The sequence below is a fragment of the Apodemus sylvaticus genome, chromosome 11 (assembly GCF_947179515.1).
Source record: "Apodemus sylvaticus chromosome 11, mApoSyl1.1, whole genome shotgun sequence".
Taxonomy (NCBI): Eukaryota; Metazoa; Chordata; class Mammalia; order Rodentia; family Muridae; genus Apodemus; species Apodemus sylvaticus.
The window spans coordinates 81,164,882-81,187,483 of record NC_067482.1 but is presented as its reverse complement, the minus strand read 5'-3'; the positions used below and the strand labels follow the sequence as shown (position 1 = coordinate 81,187,483).

Here is a 22,602-nt window from a genome sequence, read left to right as displayed (position 1 = left end):
TGAAAAGGTTTTGCACCTTTAATGGGGGTTGGGAAAGGTGATAGAATAAAAATAAGGTGAAAAGAGAAAATGGTCACAGTGGCTTTGAGCAGTTCTTGGGTCAGGTGGATATGGGTGACAGTACCCCCAGGCTAGAGAGATGCGTGTACTGACTGTGCCCTCATCAGGATGACTAGACACAGCCAGGCAAGCTATTCCTGCAGAGACAATCAGCCATAAGGTTCTTGTCCCTGGGATCCATGCAACATTCCCTTCCTGCACATTCCCCGAGGATTCTCCTGCTATGGCCTGGGTTTACCTGTGTAATTGAAATTGCTGTTAAGGTTTTAGTTTGATTTTGCCAGGTCCCTATTGTCTGTGGTTTGTGAGAGAAGCAGAACTGGCTCCAACCAGCTGCTGCCGTAGCCATGGCCCCCTGGGCTGGTTTGCCGTCTCTTGTAGAACCGAAGAAAGTCATGTGAAACTGAGGTACCCACCCTCAGTTCCTGGGGTCCGTCAGAGTTGTATGTTTTTGTTCCTTTTGTTTTTTTGGGGAGCATCACTTGTGGACAATACGTGATCTTACAGAGAGGAGCCATAGGCATTATAGCCACTTCCCCTGGCTCTCATCAGCCTGGGCCCTTGCCTGTACTTAGAGTCCCTTCTTATGAGAGGTTCAGGGCTGCTCGCCCACTACCCAAAAAAGCACTGGGTATTAGGGAATACATCTATTTTCAGATGTTAAAAGTCCAGTGTGTTTTTACTTTATTTGTTGGTGATGTATCATGGCCAATTTTTTACTTCTGAATACATATATGAGACAATCCTATAAATTATCAAGGAGATTGTTTTATTCATGAAGGGCTTATCTTTGATCCACTCATCTCATTGCATTGGCTGTGTGGACTCAGCGTAAGGATTAGAATAGGTTGCCTAACTATAAGGGGGTAAGAGGTCAGGCGTGCCTGTGGGTTATAGCCGTTGTAGTCACGCTTGACTTCTTTATGATCCTTGAGATGAACGCCTGACTCCTTCATCGCTACATGCCTACTTACTGCTTGCTTCTTGTTGGGCCAGGAAGTTGGCCTGTGGATAGAGCCTTTTTTGGAGAAAAGGACTTTACAAATAGGAATTTTAATACAAGATCATTCAGAATTTTCTGGATGGCCTCTGAATTCAGTGAAAGACACTTTTTTTTGTTTTTTGTTTTTTTTTGTTTTTTTTGAGACAGGGTTTCTCTGTATAGCCCTAGCTGTCCTGGGGCTCTGTAGACCAGGTTGGCCTCGAACTGAGAAATCCGCCTGCCTCTGCCTCTCAGAGTGCTGGGATTACAGGCGTGCACCACCACCGCCCGGCTGAAAGATACCCTTAAGAGAGACAGAAGAAAAGACATAGACACAGGAAGTCCTTATGAAGACCAAAGACTAGAATGATGTGGGCATAACCCAAGGGATACCAGCAGCCACCTGAAACTGAAAGATCCTTCCTTGAATCCTACAGCGGGTACAGCCAAGCCAACTCCTTGATTTTGGACAGCTGGTCTCCAGAACTATAAGAAATGAATGGTGATGTTTTAAATACCCTCTGTTTTGGCCCAGTCTGATTTTTGTCATAGAAGTCCTGGGACACTCAGAGAAGATCCCTGCAGCATCTGTGAAGAGGAGTGGTGCTCAGAGCTGTTAGTGGTATCCCAAGACTCTGCAGGAAGAGCTTCTGACCTTCTCACCTCCGAGCAGGGGAGTGTAGACGTGCCACTTGATTCTCAGCCCGTCCACGTGTCCTGGTGCTTCTCCTTTTGAGGTGGATCCCACACCAGACAGGGCAGGCAGGGGTGGCAGCTAAAACCGTGTGACAGTTCTTCCTCCTCCCTCCCACACTTGAGAATGTTAAATGAGACTTCTTGACTCAGGCAAGCTCCTTGCCTGGTTACGGAGACGTAAAATCAGCCGTGGCAACGGCACCAGCTTCTTTTACCGACTCTTCATTCGGCTCCAGAAGCTGGGCACTGAGCCTGTGCATTGTCCTCGTTTCTTCTCCCTGTGGAGAGCTGGCAAGCTGGCTGCCCTCTGCATTGCGTGGGCAGCTGTAGGCAGGCGGCACGCTCTGCTCCAGGGACTGTTGGACATAGCTGTGTTGCAAAGGTAGTTGGATCTGCCTGAGCAGTGACTACCATTCCACACACACATCTTCATGTACTGACATCTTATACACAACTACTTAGCATTGCTCAGATAGGGCTAGAATATTTTCTGAAGAAATAGATGGAATTTAGGCTTTAAAACTTACTTCACTATGTTTATGTTTTTTTTTTTTAGCCCTGTGAGTATTTTTATATAAGCTGCACCTCCCTGACTGTATTAAGATGATTACCTAAAGTTATTATTTCTCACAAAGTGGAACCCCAGGATAATTGCTCTGTGGCTGTCCCCGAAGGGCACATCATTTCTGCAGCGACACCCCTTGTCTCCCAGCCATGGACTACTTGCCAGTTGTCTGGGCATCTTCGGTTTTCTTTTAAGGATGAAAGGGTCCGTTGTTGACCTTTCCTGAGTTGCAAGCCACCTTTCCTGATGTAACAGCATTTCCTGGCCTATGAAGATGTCCTTGTAGATCATTTACTGATCATGTTCATTAACCCAGAATGGAAGCTACAGATTAAGTTATTTTAGCATTTTGGCAAGTGCCCCAAACCTTAGATGTATACACACTGGAATGTGAGCCCGTATACCTGTAGCTGAGTCCTGGTTCCAGTTTTTTTTGAGAGTCTTTTTTATTTTTAAAGATTTATTTATTTATTATATATGTACACTGTAGCTGTCTTTAGACACATTAGAAGACGGTGTCAGATCTCTTTAGGGATGGTTGTGAGCCACCATGTGGGTGCTGGGATTTGAACTCATGACCTTTGGAAGAGGAGTTGGTGCACTTACCTGCTTCTGAACGTTGTTCCTGTCCCTGGGTGCCAATAGGAAAAAGCTGAGGCGTGGGGATCACACAGAAGACAGTGACCTAAGACTGCGTGTTCCAAATGGAAGCAGGACTGCGCTGAGCACTGAATGACCTCAGCACCTCCTGCTGTAGAGTAGGAAGAAGGCAGCGCATAGCTTTGTGTCACTGTGTGTCTCCACTCTGCAGAGTGTAGGTGCATTCTGCCTCCCAGGGTAAGGTCCATGGCTGTGTCCTATCTGACCTGTGCAGCATCTTATTTTTTGTTTTAATTTCTTAAGCTCAAAAGGGCAGTTGATGACATTGAAAATCAGGAGCCTGCTTGCATAGTGCTGGCTTGCAGCATATCCACAGGAGTCAGGCGGCCCACATCTCCCTACAGTGGGTGTCGAGCTGAGCAGGTGCCCCCGCCGTGCTGTCATCTCACCCCATTATCTGCCCTTGTTCCAAGGTGCCTTCCTGGAAGGAACGTCCCACAACATTCCCGTTGGCCCAAACTCAATCACACGGGCAGCTGCGAGGAGTAAAGCCATCCTCACTGGGCACAGTGCTTCCCTGAATAGAAATGAGGTTCCGTTACTAAGGAAGGAAAGGGATATAAATGCTGGTGAGTCATCGGCACAGATCGGGGGATGCTGAGGTAAGTTTATTCACACCGAGGGTGAGGTTTTTCTGTGAGGACATTTTGGGAGCACTGTTCAGTCAGTGACAGTCTGGGGTCCCTCTGGGAAATTATTGGGACCAGGCAGGTAAAGGAGGACCTGGAAAATGAGAGTGTGTTCAGGAAATGACGAGGTTACAGTGACCTTGTAGAGGACCTAATTCTGACCCACTGGTTCAGAATGACTTTCTAAGCCACTGAGAAAGGAGGAGGCCAGGAGGGAGTAAGTAGTTTCCTTGTACAGAAGGTGCTCGCTTCAGCAGTGCATGTGCCTTGTCACTAAGGAGAGACTGACTACAAGGTCAGGTGTCCTGGCCTGTTGGGAGATGGAACCTTCCTTACAGGGTCCTAAGATCTTGACATTTGTGTGTTGGTGACAATGTGGGAAGGCCTGGGATGAGAGGGAACATCCTTGCAAGACACCTGTAGGTGGGCCACAGATGTACCTGGGTTCCTCAGGAGACACTAGACAGGGCTTTGTGCTGCAGGGAAGCTGAGGCCAGGCTGCTAATTCAGAAGACTTGCTCAGTCTTAGAAAGTAAGTCAGGGTACAGGGCCAACACAATGTTCTTTACTCTAAATGATTCAGAAAAAGCATTATTTATTATGTTTTATGCAAACACAGAGTGGGACAGTTGCTAAATGCCTATGTGGCGCTCTACTTTCAGCAGTGTGTAAATTTGAAGTTATTTGCAAATAAGAAATGAGTAGTGTTGCACGCGTACAAGGAAACTCAGCATCATTAGGGAAATAAAGTCAAAATTACAGTGAGATAGATGGCTTCTATACCTGTGGGCGTGGCTGCCGAGAAGCCCACAGTACTTAGTTCAGAGGAGCTGTGGTGCCCTGAACTCTCCTCTGCTGCCATGAGCACCAGGTAGTGGGCATAGCCAGTGTGTTCATATCGCAGCCCTCGTGAGCTACTCTGTGCCCCCAAGAGGTGGAAACGCACAGATCCTTACAACAGCTTCCTACCCAACTGCTGCAAACCCTAGGAACATCTCCATGGTCACAGACAGATAGTGATCACCTACATCACGGAATAGTCTTGCCAAGCATCATAGCCCACAGGATCCAGAAAGGAAGTGTGTGTACGTCCCACAAGCTGTGGGCTTCATGGGGAAGACATCCTGGACCTGGACAAGCTGGATGGCAAGATGAGCAGTGCAGAATGAAGTGGAGGGAGTGCCGGGTGTGGGTGGGTTGTAGTGGAGGCTGGAGGAGAAGAAACTGCAACCGGGTGAGTTTTACTGTGTGCAAACTACACCTCCACAAGTCTGACTTGTTTCAAAGTAACAAGATGTTAAAACAAAAACAGCTAATTTAAGCAAACCATGGGACTGTTTTTTCCAGGGTGTGGTCTTTAGCCAGGAACCCTTGAAATCTGTTCCATGAACAGTTTTCCTCTTTTCTCACACAACTCTAATACTGTTTTCAGTATCAAGAACACCTTCCCCTCCCCTTGGAGACCTGAGTGCATTCTGACCACTTTAAGTAGTTTATTTGGAAGATTAAGTGCCCAAAGTGCCTTACCTGAGTTCCCTAAGAGTATCACTCCAAAGAAGTGAGGAATACTCAGAAGAACTTGTCAGCTAAGTTCTTTAAAAAGTAAAGGCTGGGTCCTGGGTGTGAGGGTTAGGAGCCAGACAGAACACAGGAAATGCTTTAAGGAAGCTTTGTGGAAAAGGCCGGTGAAGAGTGAAGCTAATCAGCACACATCACACTGACACTGCAGCCTTACTTAATCTTTGACTGCCCACTCAGAGTAGTCACAAAAGTTTTGGAAGTGACATCTTGAGTTTTCCAAGAACCTTTGGTTTGGTCTGCTGCCCCAGATTCAAGAGCATCCTGAACCCTAGGGGAGAGGTCACTGAGGAAAATACTAGACTATGTATACTTGTATGTAACCAAGCAAAGGAATAACAAGCTACTGCGCCCTCGAAAATGGCTATAACAAAAGCAAAACAAACAGCAGCAACAACAATAAAACCTACCTAAATACCCACGAGAGAGTAGAGAGCTGACCTTTCCCTGTGCGGTGCCAGGATGTGGAAGCGGTCCAGTTCCAGTGGGAAACGATTTGGTGGTTTCTTGAAACCTGAAGTACCAAGTGAGCCAGCAGTTCCATTCCTAGGTAAATACCAAAGGAGTGGAAAACGGAAACCCATGCAGATGCAGCATCATTCACCATAGCCAGAAGGGGGAGAGTGGAGAAATAGGCTATGGGAAATTCGTCCAGTGGAGTGTTACTCAGCGTGGAGAGGAATGGCATTGATACGTGCCACAGCACTGATGACCTTCAGAAACTTTATACTAAGTGAAGTAAGCTAGCACAGAGCATTATAAGGTTTCATCTGTGTGAAATCCAGTGAGACGAAAGCATCAGTGACTGTGCCAGAGGTGTCGGGAGATATTGGGAGATTGTATTCTGGTAAAATGAAGAGTAACTACAGCTGGCTCTAGAGCTTCTTCCTGGAGTGACGTTTCAGTGCTCAGGTATGGTGGTTAGGTGCAGACCATCAGGGATGTGCCAGTTGCCATTGAACTGTTCACTTTTGAAAAAAAAAGTGTTATGTAATTTCACAATAAACAAAATTGTTTTTAAAACAGGTGACTGACATCTTTTACTAGCATAAATAAGTGATGCATTTTGGTGATGTGATGTGGGTGAAACCATGCTGTCTGGTACAATAGCCCTCAGCTGCTAGGAACATAAAGTTACATAGTTGACATGCACACTGGACTGAGTAATGCTTGTGTGTTAATTATAGATATTTTAAAAGCTGGTTGTTGTGGTGTTGCATACTTTTAATCCTAGTTCTCAGGGACAGGATAATCATGACATCTTGAACTCAGGGCCAGTCTTAACTAGATACAGACCCAGTCTCAAAAGGGGGGTGGGGTGGGGTAGAGTAGGTTGGGTGCTGAGGGGCTGGTAAGATGCCTTAGTGGGCAAGAGCACTTGCAGTGCAAGCATAGAGCGGAGCGAATGCCAGCACCCATGCTGTGGGGTTGGTTGGTTGGTTTGCTTGTTTGTTTTAGCAAACAATAGCCAAAACCTGGCATGGTTGCTGGTGTCGTAAATGGGGGGTGGGGCCAGAGCCCAGAGCTCACTGGCCAGCTATTGGGGCTTCATAGGTAAAGAGCAATAGAGGGAAATACCCAACATCCTCCTCTTTTCTCCTTATACACATGGGCATATACACTTGTACTTATGTGTACGCAAAACACACACATTCACAGAGAGCCTGAAATGTAGTGCAATAGTATATTACTTGTCTGGTGTGCACAGTGCCTTAGTTTGATTCTTACTGCTATAATAACTTTGAGAATTTTTTTTGGAAGAATTTGAGCATGTTCCTGTAAATAGAAGTTCTGTGAAAATAAATATAGATAAAATATTTCTAATGATAGTGATTGGATTCATCATGAATTTTGTTAGATTTGCTAAGTACACAGGTGGACCTGGAATGGAATGAACTCTGCCCCATCTTCCCACTGTAGACTTAGAAGTGAACCTTTCCCTTACATCTGGCAGATGGCTATAATCCATTCTCTCCTGTGGGGCAGACTAGAGACTTGTCCTGTGTTCCATTTCTCACCGTGTCTATGGAGCTGTGGGGTTGAGCATCTATGTAGATTTAATGGTAGATCTGAGTCTGGTCTTTGTATACAAAGGTCCCCCAGGAATAGCTGATGTACAGACAGTGTTGGGTCTTTACCTGTAGTGCTATTGGTAGGCTCGGAGCTGAAAGAGGTTCTACCTCCCATAGTCCTGACATAGAGGGTTTGTCTTTATCTTTTGTTTTGTTTTGTCTTTTCGAGACAGGGTTTCTCTGTGTAGCCCTGACTGTCCTGTAACTCACTCTGTAGACCAGGCTGGCCTCCAACTCAGAAATCCACCTGCCTCTGCCTCTCAAGTACTGGGATTACAGGCGTGCGCCACCACCGCCCGGCTGTCTTTATCTTAAATAGTCTTGCTAATGTGTATGTTACAGAGCCTTGGTGGTGGGGTTGGAGGTATTCTAATAGTTTACTACTGTAGCTCTCAGTAATGATCATTATTGATAAAGATAAAAGACTCTCTTCTTTCTAGCAGCTTATCAGTTCTTCTATAAGCACCTCAGACTGTTTCCTGGAATAGAGAAAGCATATTTCCTCCTTGAAGCTTCTTCACTCCTTGAGCTTGGTAAAGACAGGGCAGAATTCTCAACATTAGGGTTTTTGTGGCTTATTTGGGGTCCCCCCTCATAAACTGCATATCATTTTAGGGCCTGTGGATTGGAATATGTAGAATAGCTTTGTTTATAAGTTTATAGTTTATAAGTTGGGGCTAAACAGCAGAAGTCATTTACTGGTGGAGCTGCCACCATAGGTAGGTGCTTTCCCCTATTTAAAAAAAATGTCTTCCCCTTCCCCCCCATTTATTTTATGTGTATGGGTGTTTTGCCTTCAAACCATACGCGTACAATGCTCAGAGAGGCCAGAAGAGGATGTTAGGTCCCATGGGACTGGAGTTATTGGCAGTTGGAAACCACCATTTGGGTGCTAGGAATCAAACCCAAGTCCTCCAGCAGAGCAGCCAGTGATCTGAACCGGTGTGTCATCTCTCTGCCCTCCTTCCTTATGGTCATTTCCTTGTACTTTTGGCATAAGAAGTAGAAGTTACAAGGTGGGGGCTGGAGAGATGGCTTTGGGGTAAGAGCACTGACTGCTCTTCCAAAGGTCCTGGATTCAATTCCCAGCAACCACATGGTGGCTCACAACCATCTGTAATGGGATCTGATGCCCTCTTCTGGTATGTCTAAAGACAGCTACGGTGTACTCATATAAATAAAATAAACAAAAATTCTTAAAAACAAAATAAGATGTTACAAGGTACTGATGTCATATCATGATCACAAATTTTTGTGTTGTTTTTTTCAATTCTGGAAATCTCCACTGAATATTCCTTCACCCCCAGCCTGACCTTTTAGATGCTTGTACTCTGGGGACTGACTCCAGGGTTCTCAGGTTAGGCGCAGCCACCCTTAATCCCGTCTGAGCACTGTATGGTCTATGCCATCACAGTCATCTTACAGGATGGCAAAGATTATACATTGGTCTACTCAGATAAAATTTTCGTGTCCAGCTAGTGACCACGAAGGTTACTGCCAACACAGTTTCTTTTGTGTGCCCATTTGACCAATAGCCTTGGAGAATAGTGTGTCCTGTACTGTATCCTTGTAACAAAACACAAGCAGCTGTGCCCTTGAACACCAGTTTTGTAAGATGCTGCTGATGTTCTTTCTTGTTGAAATTCTACTTGGTCTGAGTTTCTGTGGTCATAAGCTTTACAGATTCCAATACTAGGGGCACTGCATGGTATTGGGTAGATGCTGCTTTGCTTGACCATATTGGTCTTAGACTATCCTGCAGCTTGTGTTCAGCTCCTCTTGGGCACCTCTCTGAACCATTGACATCAAGGACTGGAGCTGGAGGGTTACTGTAGGTACCAAGGAGGAAGTGGGCACAGGCCTTGTCGTGGGAGGGAATCCTTGGAAGATTCTGTTGTGTATTAGACTTCATGCTTCATCTCTGAGGTCCCACCTCCCAGAAAGGCAGCAGGAGACTGAGTGTGACTCTTGGAAGGGAGGAGTGTGGCTGAGCTGGGCAGAGACAAGTCCTTACCAAGCAGGGATATAGCCGCACGGGAAGGCCCAGGGCCAGGCTTTAGAAAACAGTGTCTGCCCAGGAAGTGTGGACAGTATTCTTACTCTGAGAACTAAGACCTGTAGGATACAGGCCTCTTAAGTGCCTTCAACATGACCTCTGGCTCAGAGGTTCCTGCATGTGACCTCAAATGCCTCCTCATTCAGTCACCTTCCCTTTGTACAGGTCCTAAGCTCAGCCTGGAGTATCTGTCCCTCACACACTTTGCTGTGTCCCCAGCACAGGATGCCTGTCCTCTACTAAGCTCTGCAACAGTACCAAGTATTCTTTCTCCAGAGGCTTGGGCCCCCTCCTGCCATACTTGATACAGGCTTTCTCCCTGCTTGTCCCAGGTGAACCTGAGCAAGGTCGGCGAGTACTGGTGGAGTGCCATCCTGGAGGGAGAAGAGCCCATCGACATCGACAAAATCAACAAGGAGCGCTCCATGGCCACTGTGGACGAGGAGGAGCAGGCTGTCCTGGACAGACTCACCTTCGACTACCACCAGAAACTGCAGGGCAAGCCCCAGAGCCATGAGCTGGTATGAGCACTGTGCCCTCCTGTACCATCACCAGCAGGCGGGTGGCCATGCCGGTGGGAGGAGGGCATGGGACTAGGCTAGTCCTGGTGGCCCCTGGCCCCTGCTGCAGTTCTACAGTGCCCTGCCTAGCTAGGGAAGCCCCAGCTGCTCACGTCACCTAGTCCTTATCTGAGGACAGAGAAACATTGCTATTGAGCCATTTCTCATGCCTAAGCTGTAAGCTCTGGTGGCACAGCCTAGAGGGTTTCTCTTTATTTGCCCTGAACACACTATAGCTTAAAATTGTTGAGTGTTGATGACTCCTTATGCCTTATCTACAGGCAACTTCCCTGAAGCCCTGAGAGAGCCCCATTGGTGGAAGAAGGGAGGGCCAGGCTTCAGGGCCAGCTTAGGTTCTGACTCCAAAAGCTAATGCACAGCAAATAGTAGGTGAGTGAAGTGGAGTGCTGGGGCTGTAACAAGGGAATGTGAGGTCAGCAGCTTCTGGGAGAGCAGAAGACTCTGCCTGACCTGTAAAGTGCCCAGGAGAGGCTGCTGGTGGCAAAGAATGATTGCTTAGATCATTTGTTCTTCCTCTTAATAATCCTGAGAGTGGCTACCGAGGGAAGAAAAGGCTGTTGCTCTGGGTTCTCATCACTGTGAAATGCCCAGCCAAACAGCACCTGAGCTACGTGCATGTAGACCAAGCATGGCTCAGAGGATTGGCAACTGGGCATAGGCTACCTATAGAAAGGCAGCCCCAGGGCTCCAGAGAAGCTATGTGTGTTCCCTGTTGTCTCTGAGGGGCCTTCTCCTCATGGTTTGTTTGAATTGTCCCATCTTTCCCGTCAGAGTGGCATTGTACCTTGGGACAGGGTCTGTAATATGCTGTTGTTGCATTGACCACTGTAGTCTGTTTTCATGGATATGTTTCCCAGGCGTGAGGTCAGGACACCTTTAGAGACAGCACCAGTGTCCTTACCTCTTCTGCCAGACCATCCAGCACATGTCATGAGCATGAGCTGTGATGGACAGGGTGGGTTGACTGCTGTAGGCTCTGCACAGCAGTTCTGGTTAAAGCGTCTGCTTCAAAATGAAGAGACTAAGACTTTTTTTTTTTCCCCTTTCGGGATGTATTGTGCCTCTTAGCAGCTCTAGCAGAGGGCTGGGGTTTCCTTCTCTGTCCTGGCCCTGGCCCTGTGTATGGTGAGGAGAAAGTCCATGTAATACAGAGGTCCTTAGGCAGAAACTTTGGAACCTCACCTTAGCAGAGGTAGACAGACCTGCTTGGTCACAGGTCACAGGTCACAGTCATGTTGGCCTGTGTCTGTTGGACAGACGGTCTGTCGTTGGCCTCATGGGCGGGACCTTATGGATCTGCTCACTCCTATCCCAGGGTCAGGACTTTGCCCACAGAAGAACTTAGATGTGTATAGAAGGTGACTGCCAGGGAAGAGTGCCTGACCAGAGAAGTGAACACAGTGCCATCAGCCCAGGGGTGGGTTGGAAGGAGGAGCTACCAAGTACCACTGAGAAATTTGTACCACAGAATGGAGAGGATGAGTGTGGCTCTTCATACCTTCCCCAGGTGCTGTCACTGAGTCTTTGTCATAGAGAAACATTGAAATAGTGACTGTGGCTTGAATTGCCTTTGTGCATTTATCAGACCTCAGTGAAGTCTTGTGCAGTTTTGAACTACAAGATGTAAAAGAAGCTAGAAGGGTCTCCAGCTTTCTGCACCTGTGAGTCTCATCCCTTGCAGAACACAAGTCAAAGCAGCCTCAGTGCCACTTGCCTGGAAGTTAGCAGCCCTGCAAAATTTGCATGATGGGTCAGGCTCTGCACATCTCCCTCTCCCTGCCCAGGCTCTCCTTTGTGCAGCCCTCCTTTTTCCCTTCAGTGCTGATGCCCTCTGCCATGGTTTAGTGTCACCTTCTTCAAGGAGAGATGGAAAACAGTCTGCACCAGTGAGAGCAAGCACACAGCTGTCTTCAAGGAATTAAGAGGCCAGCCGCTTTAATGTGACCTTATTCAAAGAACAGTTCAGCTTTGTTTTGCATTCTCAATAATGGTCCTCTGCAGGAACTGGATGCTTTGTTCCCATCCTTGTAAGTCTTAGTCACCTAGTTGTGATGACTACTTCCAGGCCTACTGTCCCGGCTGGGAATAGGGTAGTATGCTTATCTCCAGTAAACCAAGGCAGCTCTCAGGAAGTTCCTCATTGCCAGTCTGAAATAGGCTAGCAAAAGGATCAAATGATAACAGGCTGATCCTCATATGTGTGCGCTGTGCACAAACACACTGAATCCTGTGTGGGGGCTGCTACTGGAAAGCTGGCTCACACCAAAGGCAAGGCTTTGAGGGTGTCCTGGTTTTGCTTTCTGTGAAGACTCTTTGCCCACAAGACTTTGCAGAAACCTGAGTGTGGAACAGAAGGTCCTTATATCTGTGCACAGAAGACTTGTCCATGGCTGATGTACAGCTTCCACACAGCTGTTTATGATCCAGCACTGCGAAACTGAGGACACTGAAGAACACAGAAGAAGGGCTAAGGAAAACCTTGACGATGCTGTGGTCTAGTGGAAAGAGCTCTGTCTTGAGTCTAAATTGATTTTGCTGTGGACTTGTCGTGATCTGTTGTGACAATGAGTGTGCTTGCCCAGATGAGGTCCCAGTAAGGCCTTCAAGGAGCTAAGGCATGGGAGGGACCCAATGGGATCCCCTCTCCAGAGCTGAACGGATCAGGATGGCTATGGATAGTCAGGAGCATAGCTCTTAGGGCTTTTAAATGCTCACATGTTCCACTAGCTGCCTAGTGTCCGTGCTGAAGTTTTAGTTCCATTCTAGACTTGAAATGCCTTGGAGACACATCTTCAGTGTACAGCACCCCGGGGTTCCATGTGAAGTATCTTTAGCCCTTTCTTTTATTGAACAAAGAAACAGAACTAGAAAGGTAGGACCAGGGCCCTGTGTTTTTTGATTCAGCAGGTTAACCCATAATCAGTACTCACACGCAGGCTTTTCCTGGGTGGCTGAGGTCACGTCTCTAGGATTGCTGCTCCTAACTAGCAGAGAGAGAATGCAAATGGGGCCAGGCTCCTCTGCCAGCCTCCATCTGCTGTGCACGTTGGCAGTCACAGTTACCAACGGGCTCTGTATTGATGCCCATTTATGGTGTAAACTTGAAGTTTTCTAAATCTGCCAGAATTTTAAATTGTGCTTCTAATGCCACCAGTGCTTTGTATTTTAAAGCATTTTAATTTTGAAGTGGTAATATACCTCTTTTTCTCATTTTTTAATTCTTTAGTTACCATAAGGTCATTTCTTTCCAAAGTCAACAAATGGAATACTCTTTATCTTTTCCCCACTTGGATTTCTTTGAGTGGTGTTCCTCTAGAAGGGCTTTGTGGAAGTACACTCGTGCCATTGCTCTGTCTGACCCTCGGTGTGTCTCTCTAGGACTCCTCCAGCCTGGTGGCACTTACCCCTAATAAACAGTGACTGACATTGCACAGATACGTTTCACTCTATCCCATGAGTGAATTTGGTGGCACACAGGATGGTCTGCTCTCTACCTTGGTCCTGGAGAAAGGGCCATGCAATTATCTTGGCATCCTGGGCTCCCTCAGTTGTGAAAACAAACCTAGCAGTCTGTCCTTTACGTCCTTTGCATAGTGGGTCCCTGCACAGCCACTAGGTTCTTGTTAACCCTGCAGCTGGCTAAGGTTCAGCAGCCGCCTGCCCAGGTTAGCTGCCTGGTCTCCTTGTTTTCTTTTGAGACTATACAGCTTTACACTTCTTATGGACAAAGATGGAGGCCTACTATGTACTAAGTATCCTTGATATGCTTGTTGCTACTTCACTTGGATTTAAAAACAAGCCAAGACTCACTTAGCAGGAAGCTTGGATTTTGTTTAACAATCCATAGTTCTGAGACTCCAATAACTTTGCTGACATTCAGAAGTTTCCACTTTGCTTTCCATCTGTCATTTTCATGATAAGGGCAGTGGCACCTGTCCTCTGCACCTGTTCTACAGGGCTGTCTGCAACAGGTGCTCCACTCGGGGGTCAGTTTTCAGCCGTGTGTCTTGTCAGTCCTTTTGGTTTTTTACGGTTGGAAGGAAGGGAAGATCTCTTTATCTTGGGTACGTCTGTGGTCGCAGCTTTGGGAAGGCAGACACTCAGAGGAAGGATAGCCCATTGGCACAGGCATGGGTGCTGTCACCAGGGACACAGCCTAGAGCCACCAGCTCCAGTCGGCCTCCAAGCTCCAGAGGCTTAGACAGCTCAGTAGTAGCCATAGGCTGGGAGGAGCTAAGTCTACCAGCTCTTACTATGTCCCAAGGGCATAGGGTGTTTCTGCCTGCCAGGTCCACAGCTGGACATTTGGAGGTCTCTCCCTTCTCGGTATCATCATATCCTTGGTTAATCCCAGTATTGTCTGATGAATTTCTCAATGACAAGAACTTCCTTCCTTGGGAAAGAGGTGCTAGAACATCTCTACACACCTTAGTCATATCCCTACGTGGCTGGGGCACCACCCCTTCCTATCTGAGGAATCTCCCTGGGGATTACTGTAGGCTCTGTGGGTTGTGTGGAGCTTGGACAGACCTAATGGGAAAGGGGCCGAAGATGAACTAAGATCAGTCAGGGCTTACTGGAGACTGAAGCTGGAAAGCTAGAAATTCAGTCTTGGGAGAAGAGTCTTGCAGAGGAATTGGCAGTCAGTAGGTGCCTCCCTTGGGCACAAACTGCTGCAGGGCCTGCAGTCCTCTGGCCAGTTGGCCCTAGCAGGCAAGTCCTCAGCCCCGAGAAAGCAGGATGTCTCTATGCCTGCAGGCAGTCTGTTCTAGGAGAAAGCATGTGATGCCTTGTGATCTCCTTTAACCTCTCTATTTTCTGTTTGTAGAAAGTCCATGAGATGCTGAAGAAGGGTTGGGATGCTGAAGGCTCTCCCTTCCGAGGCCAGCGATTCGACCCGGCCATGTTCAACATCTCCCCAGGGGCTGTGCAGTTTTAATGACCGGAAGTAAAGGAAACCCTCGCCATCGGGGAAATGGAGACGCTGTCCTCCTCACTCCCTGCATGCCAGGGACTCACTCCTCCTGATCAGTCCTAGCCATTGTTTTCTTTCGTGATGAACCAGGCCTTCCATGCCGACCTTCCTTCCGCCTTCAGACTCTTCTAGAGAAGGTGCAGGGCCAGCTGCTGCTCGGCAGTGTCTGTGGCCAACACCAAACGGAGGTGTTTGACATGCAGGAGGGACATGTCCCAGCCTACTGGTAGCACATGTTCTGTCTCCACAGCAACCAGGCACTGCAGGCAGCATTTCCCTTTTCCCCTATTCTTTGCTTGCTGTTGTTTTGATGCTATTCTGCTTGCTTGTCTTCTGATTGCGGATAAGGAGTGGCTGGGCTTAGACAAAGCTAAGTTGAATTGTGTGGGGCCAGGTACTTGCATGAGGGCTAACGGGGCATGGCTGTGGGGCTACTTCTGGGGCTGCTATGGGGTTCCCTCACTTCTTGTTGACCTGTGTGTGTCTCTCCTCCTACTTCTCTGTGTGTGTGTGTGTGCGTGCGTGCGTGCGTGCGTGTGTGTGTGTGTGTGTGTGTGTGTGTGTGTGTGTGTTTTCCATCTTGCTCATTTCTTGTGAATACACTTGACCTGCCTCAGTTTTATGGGCAGAGCAGCAGAAACTGGGGTCTGTTTGAGATGTTGAAAGAGAGTCTTAGTTCTGGCCTCTGGCCCAGGTGTGGCAAGGATTCCGCCTACCTTCTGACTGCAGCTGCCTTGCTTCGATTCTTGTTGAAGTGAACTGAGACTAGCCACTACTACTTGCTCCCCACAAGCCCTCCTCTTTGGGTATGCTGCATTGAAGCCTGGGTACCTTCAAGAGGAGATCACAGCATGTTGGCAGTTCATTGGCAGATTGTCATCTATATTCCCTAAGGATGCCTCAGGAAGAAAAATGTACCCATTAGCTTGAAGGCAACTACAATTGAGTCCAAGAAAATGAAGATTTCTCTGTGCCAATCACTAGACTGCTTCCTAGAGCTCAGAGACTGTGTGGCCAGGCCAGCCAGGGTATAATGATGTAACCAAAGGATCAGGACCCACGTGTCCCAACCCTTTACGGACTCTCTCTTTGCCAGTTGGCACCTGGTATCTCCATTTGCCTGGCTCTCAGTTTGTGTGTGTGTGTGTGTGTCACAGCACTGATTTCTGTACTCTGGTAACCAACCATACAAACTGCAAGAATTGAGACCAACTGAAGTCAAGGCAGCCTGTTCTCTGGAAATAGCCCTGCATGGAGTAACATGTCCACATGTTCGGAAGGAGCCATTGGAAGAACAGATTGTACAACGTACTGAACTGTGTAGACAGGAGCTGGTTCATTGCAGTCATTTGAGGGATTTCTGGTTTACTTCTTAAAAGTCCACTCTGGGAGTTAATCTATGGGCCCAGGTAGACGATGATGGTGGTTAACGGACAGCAGTGGACCCCAAATACCCACTCTGAAGTCTGAACTTGTGATTGGACATTGGTCACCCAGTTGATGAAATCTCTCTAAAGAGGTCACCATCTAGGAACAGAATCTGTCACATTCACAAGATCCCAGGATACTTTGCTGTTTGTTCCATCAAGGTTCTAGGCTGTGCATATCCCTGTCCCATGCAAGCTTTCTCACCTAATGAAGTCTCGTGGTGTGTGTGTGTGTGTATCCGCAGGCTTCTCTCTAGTCCTGGTTGCCTACCTCCTTATCCTGTGGGTAGTCTTGCAAAAGGGATAATGATGTGGAGGACCCCTGCATCTTTTTATTTAGGACAGTTTTACTCTGTGTGGACTCATCTTCATCATTGTAGCATGGTTTTATTTTCTGTGTTACATTTTTTCTTTGTCCCTGCCCTGTTTCAACAAACAAGCTGTATAGAAAAAGCAGCCTGGGGATATGGCATCAGATTAGGCTGTGTGGCAGGAACCTGTGCTCTGTGGCATGTTGTGCATGGTATGGTGGTGGCTACTGTATCTACAAGTCTCCATCACAGTGAGGCACAATCCCAGCCAGCCAAGTAGATAGTTCTTTGCCCTGAGGCTCTGCCCTGGTTTGCCCAGCCACTGAAACTGGCCCATTGCCTGTTTTCTCTTTTTAGACACGACAGTCACAGTTTGGTCTCTAAGTCCCACAAGCTGAGGTCTGAGGAAAGCAGGGTGACTCTGTCCTCCTTGTCCAAAGACCCAGAGTGCAAAGTCCACTGCAGAGTGCAGTCCAGCCTGCAAAGTCGCTCTGGCTCCTCGGTGTTGGTTTGCAATAAATCTGTATTTAAGCAGTGCTGGGTCTGTTTGTGCTATTCACTATTAAGACACTTCCATGAGTGGTCATTACCCTTGACCTCTAGCCCTGAGTCCTGGATCCCACTACGTAGTCAACACCAAAACTAAATGCTCTGGGTTCTTATCATCTGACCTGTCTCTACTTTTAGAAATCTTATAAGCTATTAATTTTTTATTGTTACCATAAAGACCTATTCAAATTCCTGAACCACCCTGCTGGAGACCTTGAGGTTACTATTGCCTTGATTAAACACCATGACGAAAAGTAACTTGGGGAGGAAAGGGTTTGTTTATCTGGCTGTGTTATACTCCATCTTTGAAGGAAGTTGGGACATGAACTCAGGCAGGGCAGGGATCTAGATGCAGGAGCTGACGAGGCTATGGAGGAATGTTCAGCCTGCTTTCTTACAGAACCCAAGACCAGCAACCCAGGGATGACAACACCCACATGGACTGGGTATTCCCCCATCAATCACTAGTTTAAGAAAATGCCTTACTGGCTTGTCTATGGCCAGATCTTATAGAAGCACTTTTCCAGTGGAGGTTCCCTGCTCTCAAATGACTATGGCTGTGTCAAGTTGACATAAAACTAGCCTGCATCCATACCCACTCACTATTTACCAGGCTTCCAAGGCCTTAGAACTCTCATCAGTACATAATCCTGTGTCTGTCTCAGAATCCACTTAGATCTCAAGACTTTTCCTTCCTGTGTTCTGCCCTATTCCAGAGAATCCATCACTGACCCTACTTACTCTCAGTAGGCAGCACCTGTGGGTTTGAAAGTTAACTTCTCAAATGAATGAAACACTGGAATTGCCCATCTTATTCCTGGGACCAGAAATAACCTTACAAAAAAAAAAAAAGTCTTCAGTGATTGGCCCTGAGAGTACAGGAGTGAGCTCAGGCAAGCTTTTGTGTGGAAATGTGTCCAGGAGGCGTCAGCTGCTGTGCAGAGAACTCACTGGCCAGAACACTGTGCTTGGGGAACAGACCCTCACCCCACCTCAAATCTGCTCCTCTAGTGGGCCAGCTGGCAGGCAGCTCAGCCAGGAACTGGGTGGCCTCCTTTTGTGAGTAGAAAGCATGGAGTTAATGCAGAGCGTAGCTAGTTCTTGATATGCTGTCCTTGGTTTGGTTATAGGCCTGTGACCCTGCTCAACTGTACCCTTGTACAAAGCTGGGTATGCTACAGGCAAGTATCTCTCCCAAAGGTGTATGGCCTCTGGCTGCCTCATCTGTCTCCAACTACCCAACCTAAGACTGGCACATGGTAGCTTCTCCCTTTTGACAACAGTTGTCATTCACCTGAACCTGCAATAAACCCAGACATGGGTGCCTCAGTGGCTAACCAACCCTTTGCTGAGGAGAAGGTCTACCTTCTCATAGAGGCATTATATAAGGTCAGGGTGGGAAAGAGCCGAGGAAACAAAGATTCAACCCCTGACCATGGGCCCCAAGGATGCCTGGCAACTTTGTTCTGGTAGCAGAGCAGAAAGTACCTGGGCCACAACAGGGCCTAAAGTGGATTTTACACCTGCCTGCCTGCCTGCCAACAACTATTTTAATTTCTGTGTGTACCAGTCTCCTTCAGCACAGGCAAGAGTTAACCCTCACACCTCTGCAGAAATTCCCTGTATCTCAAGATTTCCCACCCTTAACTCCATGTGACACCTGGTTTTTGAGACCCTACCCCCACCCCCCAAATCACATGTATCCCTTTAGCCCTTAGGGCACAGACTGGTATGTGCTAGCCTCTGATCTTCACCTTTGAGAAGTTCACAGCCAGGTCCCGCCTGTCTTCCTGGCTGGTTTTCCATGTGTGGTAGTGAGTGCTCATACGTCTGTAAACTAATGTTTTCAGAGGTAGTCTGCTCTGTGGAGGCAAGAATCACCTTATGCTAGTGAGTTCCTTGCTGCGTGTCTTCAGGATGTTTCAGTTAAAGAGACACCTTTGTTTCTTGACTGATACTGCTCCTTCCTTCCTTCCCAGAAGGCGGTCGTGTACCCTAGACTGGGTGTAGTTCCCAGCTTGCTGCCTATGCCCTTTGCCAGTTCCCTAACTTGCGAGCCCTTCTGCTTTCCATGGATCCCCTCATTTAGACCCCTAGTGGGGTCAGACTCTTCCATAGGCATCTGACATCACCCATGCCAGCAGACACTGTCCTACTGCAAGGCCACAGCTAGTACCCCAAGGTAGCTGCTGCGGATTGTACCAGCAGGGTATAAAGATGTGTTGGTTTTCTCAAGTAGAAGGTTTGGAGGCAGTTTCTAGTTTTAAGATGTGTCCCTCTTCCCCCGCCCCAATGAGATAGATGGGTCAGTTGGTAAAATGTTGCTGCGTAAGTGTGAGGTTAAGTTCGGATTCACAGATTCACAGAAAAGACAAGGTGAGATGCGAGGTACATGCCGTGATTCCTGGGGAGCTAGAGACGGACCTGGATCACCACAGAGTGCTGGCCAACCAGGCTCATCGGATGGCAAGCTCCCTCCGTGTGCGGTGGGAAAGCCTCATCATCAGTAAGGTGAAGAAAAAAAAAAGAGGAAGACACCTGGTAATTAGGAAGTTGACACCAAGAAACCCGTCTAATAAAACTCACCACCTTCCAGGATTAAATCATTGAACAAACTGCTTTTGATGAGCTGGACCCTAGCCCAACAGCACTCGTGTCTAAGTAGGACCCTTAGTTTCACGTACATTTCATAGCCCTTCCCTTCCTGTGGGCCCTCACACATCATTTCTTCTTGCCTACACTCTACACTCGTGACCACACTGTGGGCCCCTGAACAGTCCCTTCTGAGGCCTGTGGCAGGTCAGAGAGGAGCACGCTGTCCTTCAAAACCCATCATTTGAGGTTGTGTGTAACATGGAAGTGTGTGGGCCCTCATTCAAAAGGACTAAGAATTTAGTTTGCTGCAGTAGCATTTTTGCCGGAGAGTGCAGGAGAGACTCTTGTACACAGCCCCCTCCTGCTGGTAACAGCTTACCTCGGCTCAGTCCTGGTGGTGCTAGAGCTGCCTGCCCTCCGTGTCTCACCATGTTACAGCAATCAGGAACTTAGGAACCCCCTTGCCTTTGCCCCGAGATGATGACCAGAATTTCCATGACGTCATTTTTAAATTGTATAAATAGGTAACTGCTTGTCCTTAACTTCCGTCACCCTTGCTCTGTAAGCCGGCGCTGTGGCTTCCCACAGGAGGCTTTCTGAAGTGAATATTTATCTTCTGCAGGTGAGTGTTCTGGTTAGTCTGGATTTCTTTCCCTCTTGAAGGTGGCGCTGTGGTAGAGTCCCCTGCAGACTCCTCACATCTTTATGGCCCTTTTTTCTTTCTTTTTTAAACTTTTTTATTTTTTGCCTTTTGTGCTGGGTGAGGAGTTAAGAGTGCTGTACATTGCCACTTTGTGGTAAGGTCAGACAGGCTTTGGCATTTTCTTTAGATGATTTCTTGTATAAACTTCTAGTTGCATTTTCATCTGTTTCTTACTTACATGCTGTACACAGGACTAGTAAAGGTATTCTGAATTTACGCCTGTGTACATTATATGCAATCTAGAGTTAACCCTTGGAAGACCACCTTATCTTAGAAAGTCCTCATTCTCAAGCCTTGCTCCTTTTAGGTATGACTGACTATTCTTGGGGCGTCACCTCAGCATCTTCAACTATTTTGTATATTTTATTTTTATTTCTTCACTACAACACTAGAGCTGGGTTAGAGCTCTTTCTACTCCTGGCCTTGTTTCTAAGGCCCAAGCCTGTTGGCCCTGTGGTGCCTGGTGGCAGTTCCCATGTCCCCTGGCTTGCAAACAAGGACATTAAATGCTTAAGATACTCTAGGTTTCTTGTTTTGCATCCAGCTTATGTAATGAAGTGCAAAACCCCAGCATCTAGCCTGCCTGCCACCTGGCTGAAGCCCCCGGCTCAGGCTGTGTAATGACAGCATACGCAGGCCCGGTGGGGTAGATCTAAGAGAAGGCATAGGTGGGAGTATGGAGGCAAAGGGGACTCAATCCCCGTATCCCACCTAGACCCTGGCCTCTGGTCACCCAAGAGCCTTGAGGCACACTGTTAGCAAGCTAAGTACCCCACAGAGAGCGAGGAGGGACCCCTATCTATATAGTGAGAATCAATAACCTTAGAAGAATGGGGTTCAGATCTACTCAGCCAGAAGATGCTACTAGAAATCCCAATGCACTTGGACCAAAGACCTCGCTGGGGCCAGCTGGAAGGAAGATAATGTGGAGCCAGCTTCCACATTACCCAGAGTCCTTCACTAGAGTCCTGACAGGAAGGCACTAGAGCCCCAAGGGTTGCCTCTCCTGCACTTTTGTGCCTGATGCTGATTAACAGCAGAAAAGCCTGTGATGTGTAACAGGGCCCAAAACTGTGAGGAAAAGAGGAAGAAGCCACAGCAGCATTTGAGTCTTTCCACCCTCCTCCCGGGGGGGGGGGGGGGGCAACAAACTTAGACACCCTCCTCCCCTTGGGGGAGACTCTGGTCACACTTTACCTTGATCCACATAGTGGGATACACTTTAGGCTCTAACCCAGAGGTTCTCAACTTGGAGGTGGTGATAGCCCTCCACATGGGGTCACATACCCAGAAATCCTGCATATCAGATACATACAGTTTATACCAGCAAAATTACAGTTAATTATCAGTGAAAAGTGGTTCTGTGGTGGTTGGCACCACAACATGAGGAACCATATTGAAGGGCTGTATCAACAGCATTGGGAAGGTTAGGAACCACTGCTCTAACCAACCCAATTAGAGCTCAGAGCTGGTGTTCCGGAACACCCCAACCCAGCCACAGCAGAACCTTCAGCGGAGCCTGCTTCCTCGGGATAGATGGCTGCCCAGGTAGCCTCAGGCTTTGCTTATATGACCTTGAGATCTTGGACTCTTGGTAAGGTGACAGACTCCAGTCATTGTGCTAAATGATGTGCTGGTGAATGAACACACGGATCCCACTGGTAAATGGGAGCGCCAGAGCCGCGGCTCACAAAGCACTGGAGTGAACACTAAAGCCCCACGTTACCCAGGTTGTAACTTATGGACTCCTGACCCCAAGGGCCCTTCTGAGACATGGAACTGTATTTTGAAGGAACTGGTCTTGTGTCAAGTTTTTCTAGATTCCTGAGGGTTTCAGCAGGGCAGGAGCTGGACTCCAGGGGACGGGATGCAGACAGGCACCCAGTCCAGCTGGACTCCCAGAGCCTGGCGTCCTCACTGCGGCTTCACGTATCTAAGCCCACAATGCTGCCGCCTCTTTCCCTGCCCCAGGTTTCCTCTTGTTACTCTCTTTGCCCTGGGACTCCCAGGCTGGACATAGGACATGGGTGGTTGGGGGTACTGAGCCATTTGTACACAAGATCTGGGGCTAACGCTGCAAAGGTACCCATGCACCCCAGCCACTAGGGACCTCTTCCAGACCTACATTCAACAGCCATCTATGACACAACAGGCCCATTTTCC

At 47.9% G+C, this 22,602-nt stretch overlaps 1 protein-coding gene across 5 annotated transcripts in view; it reads left to right on the top strand.

Annotated features, from left to right (window-relative positions):
* The window catches only part of Nudcd3 (NudC domain containing 3), a 92,434-nt gene extending 75,306 nt beyond the window's left edge, over nucleotides 1-17,128 (top strand). For 2 of the 5 annotated variants that reach the window (XM_052198084.1, XM_052198082.1), the window contains 2 exons: nucleotides 9,631-9,819; nucleotides 14,708-17,128. In XM_052198084.1, the coding sequence (XP_052054044.1) occupies nucleotides 9,631-9,819; nucleotides 14,708-14,818 (300 nt within the window). In that variant the 3' untranslated portion in view covers nucleotides 14,819-17,128. Of the gene's footprint in view, nucleotides 1-3,376; nucleotides 3,566-9,630; nucleotides 9,820-10,139; nucleotides 10,249-11,012; nucleotides 11,082-14,707 lie in introns of those variants that run through there. The other 3 variants (XR_007980130.1, XR_007980131.1, XM_052198083.1) reach the window with 3 other exon arrangements.
* The last annotated feature ends 5,474 nt before the right edge of the window (nucleotides 17,129-22,602 follow it).